Source organism: Bombina bombina, chromosome 5 (assembly GCF_027579735.1).
Source record: "Bombina bombina isolate aBomBom1 chromosome 5, aBomBom1.pri, whole genome shotgun sequence".
Classification (NCBI taxonomy): Eukaryota; Metazoa; Chordata; class Amphibia; order Anura; family Bombinatoridae; genus Bombina; species Bombina bombina.
Genome location: NC_069503.1, coordinates 837,591,610 through 837,597,064, shown reverse-complemented (window position 1 = coordinate 837,597,064; position 5,455 = coordinate 837,591,610). Strand labels below are relative to the sequence as shown.

Below are 5,455 nucleotides of genomic sequence, written 5' to 3'. Positions count from 1 at the left end.
AAAATTCAGAGGTTTGGAAATAGTGGACTTGAAAGGCAGAGGAGGAAATCTAAATAAGATTCTATTGTGCAAAGAAAGCAAATGGATTTTTAACCTGAAAAGTCTGAAACCAGATGGCTTAAATGAAGAGTTAAATTTTGGCTCTTTCCTGGGAGATTGAAGCAATATACAGAATAATAATATTTGGTATCTAACCAAAACATTATGAAAAATACCTAAACTATATTAATGAAAAATTTCAGAAGAAGTAATTTCCTATAAAGAAATAAAATATTAATGTTATTGACCCTGTAATGTATGAACTAATAACATTGGAGTATTTTACATAGAAAATGTGTGATTTTATTATATTGTATGTGTGTTAATAGCATAGCAATATAGATAGTTACATTTGTCTAACATTTCACCTGAATGGCTTAAATATGTTGTTTTAAAAAAGTTCATTGAAGGTGGAGCATATTGTTTAAATGTTATGGAGAGCAATCTCCAATCATGCACAGCCGGAAGAAGCCCGAATGGAACCCGGGTGAAACGCGCGTAGCTGCTTGTTTGTTTAGTTGGAGCGGTGCAACAGCTGAGCACCGTCCAACAGCTGATTTCCCAAGAAAGTCACACTTCCGCTGAAAGTTAAGGCGTGCGGATGCACTGAAAGAGCCGAAAAACTGCGGAGGAAAAAGCAAAGGTGATTACTCCAAACCCGGTCTTTATCGAAACAGTTGGAAGCAACGAGCAGGTAGATATGGCACCATGATATGTCACTATCAAAACACAGAGGAAGCAGGTACTTGTTTATTATGTCTCTACACGCAACATAGAGCTGTCACAGCGAGTTAAATGTGGTATGGAAAAGTTGCCATTTTTGCTGAAAGTGATACAGTTACAAATTTGCATTGGGAGTGCGAAGATACAAGTTATACCTGCTGTGTTAGTGTTGCACAATATTTGGAGCTGTCCCTGCATTAACGTTGATTTCCAATTTTGGGATTACAAATATGCCAAACCAAGGCATTTGAATTTATTCAATACCGGTTAATTAACGGACTAACTTACTAACTTCCATTAACAACCCGGGTTGTGGACTTTGAGCCTTATAATTTGGGGGTCATGCTTATGATTTATTGTAATGCTGATATTGATATATAAATCTTATAATTACGCATTTTCAAAGAGTATGTGAATTATTGACTCAAAAATCTTTCTTTGTCTAATAGAATATTTTTTCTGACATAGGCCTCGCTTCCATTGAGTCGTAATTCAGTTTGCGTGCACTCGCAAACCGTTAAATATGCTGTCGAAAGCAATAGCGTTTAACGACTGTTTCCAATGGCGCGTTATACCTTAATATCGGCTTCCGGACTTCGGCTGCCGAAAAGATTTTCGCGTCCCATAGAAAGTAATAGAAGCCGTTAATCGATAAATTATACCAGGTTTCCATTGAAAGCGCTAACCTTTAATACACTGTCGGAGGCTGTCGATACATTGAGACATATTACCCCCAGCTCAACTAGGTGTAAAGGAGGAAAAAAGAGCTTTTTGAGGCCTGTTTCTCATTGAAATTGCAAATCACAAAAAAATTATGAGTGTTTCAATGTACAAATAACATTATATATGCTACATTTATTGGTCCTATGTATAGGAATATTTGCACCCATGTTGTCATAGAAATTTCAATATGTATGTGCATATAAAAATATATGCAAGCACCAAAATTATGGAACGACCTCCCGTACACTTTTAAACCTTCCCCATGCCTAATATCCTTTAAGAGATCCCTCTCTACATATCTCAAAACAGAATGCACCTGTCATTGTTGATTATATATTTCCTACCGGTTCTATGTTAAATTTTTGTGCATATATCGTGTATTATTATTGTTTTTTATTTTATTGTACCTATTGTGTCAATGCAATGTTTTGTGTACCCAGGACGTACTTGAAAAAAAGAGAAATCTCAATGTATCCTTCCTGGTAAAATATTTTATAAATAAATAAAATATCTACCAATTCAAAATGAAACCTTTGCCCAGGGATGCTATAGATAATCTCAATACATATAGAAATATAATTTTATCTAATAATAATCTTCTCCTACATGTATATATGTATGATAATTGTATATATATATTTGACCTATATAAATCATATAATTTTAATAATTACTTTTAACTGTTATGATAAAGGCTGATATATTTAAATTGAAAAATATAATAATTACATTCAGTGTCTTTGAATTTCCGATATGTAACTACATATATGTTGAAATTAAAGTTCATATCAAAAATAAAAGTCATGAGTAAGTATATACTTTCAAACTGTTCATTAAATTAAGGATTAGATGAGATGAAGATAAGCCCTCCCCCCCATGTTATTCATTGCAATCACCAGTTTCACATATGTTAACAAGCAACACACAGCTATAAAAAAAAGACCACACCTAGCCTAACCTCAGAACAGATATTTCAAAATGCAGGGTGAGAGAGAAGCTGACAATGCTGAAGTTAGACAGCGTAGGCCTGACATCCCCAGAGTGAGGCTGGATATAGAAACCCTGAATGAGCAGCAGGTGTTTGAAAGTTTCAGGCTCAACAGGGAGAAAATATATCAGTTATATGCCCTGTTGCAAGATAGGCTGGAAAGCCAGGGCTATTCAAGCAGGGCTGTCCCTGGAATGACCAAACTACTAGGGGCACTTCATTTTTTGGCTTCTGGATCCTTTCAGGTGACAGGGGGCATTGTAACTGGGGTGCATAAGTCCACTCTTTCTAAGCATCTTTCAAAAGTTATTGATGGACTTTATGATAATTGCAGAAAATTTATTTTTTTCCCCACATCACCCAGAGGTTGGCGTGATGTTAAGAGGGACTTTTTTCTTTTAGGTGGCATACCCAATGTCCTTGGGGCCATTGACTGCACTCATATTGCCCTAAGACCCCCTGTGCGCAGGGAGATAATATTTAGAAATAGGAAACACTTCCACTCCTTAAATGTGCAGATTATATGTGATGCAAACATGCGCATATTAAATGTCGTGGCAGGGTTCCCAGGAAGTAGCCATGATGCCTACATCCTCAGGAATTCTGGTGTGTGGAGATTGTTTGAGACAAATCAAATGCCTGAAGGACATCTCCTCGGTAAGTGTTTATGTATATATTATGATGCCTTCATGTGTTCAATATTTTGACATTTTATTGTTTCATTGCTTTATAATCCTTTATGTATGTGTCTAAGGGGGTGAAATTGATTAAATAAATAAATTGTTAATCATTTAAAAGATATATATTAACTATGTCATAGTAAGACATATGCATAACATTATTTTATGTCATACATTGCTTTATGGAAAGATGTGTGTTTATCTATCTATCTATATCTATATATATATATATACTGTATATCTATGCATTCATATTTTAGCAGATTCTGCATATCCTCTTAAAAAATGGATTTGGACACCATTGAAAGAGAACCAGGTTGTTGGGCCTGCTGAATTAAGGTAAAATATATATTTATTTTCTGCTCATGTGTGTCAGAAATATTGATTGTGCCTTGCAAAATGCTCACTATAATCTGTAGAAAAGTAGGACCAGTACACACTTCATAGGAATGTCCCTTTAAATCACTCTTGGGTGAATGTAGGTGCAAACCTGGAGGACCTCCTTTTCCAAAGTCCCAGTAAATGTAATGAAATAGAACACACAGGTAGCACTCTATGTGGAGCAACAGCACCTTTATTGAGCAACGTTTCGGGGCTCCTGCCCCTTTATTAAGCTATATATCTGTGTTTGTGCACATACATTTGTTGCTTGATTATCTCAGGTGTGTGTGTGTATATATCACTATCACAGACATAACAATGTTGTACTGAGTGCCTTTAAAGGGACAGTCAAAATACAAATCATCTATTATCAGTGAAGCATTTATAAATCTCTCTGCTTGAATATAAATATATTTATATATATATAAAATGGTTTAAAGATTTATAAGATCAAACCAGGAATGTAGTTAGCTCATTAGTATTTGATTTGTCTTCACATTATATATTATAATCATATTTCTTGTTCTTTTAATACAGATATAATGAAGCACATATCCGAACACGTGCTATAATAGAACGACTGTTTGGTGTTCTAAAAATGCGCTTTCGCTGCCTGGACAGATCAGGGGGGGATCTCCAATTCAGTCCGGAAAAAGCTATTAAAATCATAGTGGCATGTTGCTGTCTACACAACATGGCACAGGAGCATGGGATGTTGAACGACTTACTTCCAACACCACAGCCCCCAGGTGAAATCTTTGAGCCTGATGTAATTAATCATCCCCAACCCCTCAATGCCCATTTGGAGAGATCTGCAACTATTCAAGAATTCTTTTCAGGTATTTTTATAGTATTGTAATGAGACCTTTTAGTTATTTATGATTATTTTTTTAATAATACACATTTGTTTCTTTTAATGTTTTACAGATTGAAGATTCTCAGAAATGGAATACCACTCCCCTCCCTCTCTCCTCATCCCTATATTTACCACATTTTCCCTAAATAAATGTATACTTTACTCAAATATAGTCATGGTGAATGTTTCTTTATTTCCAGCTATGTACTAATCAATGCATTCATCTTATGATTTATGTATAACATAATTATCTAAAATATCATTTTAATTATATTCCAAATATTACTTTGTTCTCTTGGTATAATTATTTAAAGAGCAGCTATGCACTCCTGGTTAATAAAAATGAGTACATGGGTGAACCAATGACAGACAGGATATATACTGTATGTTGGCAACAATAAACAGCTCCAACATAGGTTCTATGCTGCTCCTGATCTTACCTAAATAAAACTATAATCAAAGGATACTAAGAATATTAAGAAATATAAAGAATATAAATATATTAGATTTGCTTTTAAATATATATGTTTTAGCAAAATAATGGAATTTATGTCACTTTAAAAAAAAAAAGGAAGAGTGTGTTCACAATAAAACATTAATGAACCAGATAAATCATTCAATTCCAATCAACTTACATATGTACTCATAATCAATTTAATTCTTTTATGTTTCTTATTTCAATCATGTATTTAAGTTTAGGAGCCATTCCATTTAATGTTCATCACCTGTGGTGCACTTGCTGATTGTTGCCTACATTTAGACAACAATCATCAAGCGCTCCCCATGTGCAGATTCAAAATGGGTAGATTCCTAAGCTAACATTCCTGTTTTAGTAAATTACAGATGATAATGAAGTTAAATAGATTATAGGATTACATATTTAAGTATATAAATACTGCATGCTCTAATTCATGAGTTTTATTTTGAATAGGCTATCCCTTTAAGAAATATATCAGATGCTCATTTCAAAGAGACAAATCCAGATATAATATAATCCTTAAAATAAAGATACATTATCAATACATACAATCCCCTGAGATTGCACACTTGAATGGCATGGTTACC

At 34.1% G+C, this 5,455-nt stretch overlaps 1 protein-coding gene across 1 annotated transcript; it reads left to right on the top strand.

Moving 5' to 3' along the window:
* Positions 1-2,038: 2,038 nt before the first annotated feature.
* On the top strand, positions 2,039-4,558 carry LOC128659527 (putative nuclease HARBI1). The gene is made up of 4 exons (XM_053713129.1): positions 2,039-3,130; positions 3,414-3,492; positions 4,072-4,373; positions 4,462-4,558. The coding sequence occupies exons 1-4, from the start codon at positions 2,464-2,466 to the stop codon at positions 4,464-4,466; spliced, it is 1,053 nt and encodes a 350-aa protein (XP_053569104.1). The 5' UTR covers positions 2,039-2,463; the 3' UTR covers positions 4,467-4,558.
* Positions 4,559-5,455: the final 897 nt, after the last annotated feature.

Bases quoted from the DNA above. Each gene is read 5' to 3' on its own strand.
- LOC128659527 (XM_053713129.1), top strand. From the start codon at position 2,464: ATGCAGGGTGAGAGAGAAGCTGACAATGCTGAAGTTAGACAGCGTAGG. The intron at 3,131-3,413 runs GTAAGTGTTTAT...TTCATATTTTAG, and splicing joins GCCTGAAGGACATCTCCTCG to CAGATTCTGCATATCCTCTT. The intron at 3,493-4,071 runs GTAAAATATATA...CTTTTAATACAG, and splicing joins GTTGGGCCTGCTGAATTAAG to ATATAATGAAGCACATATCC.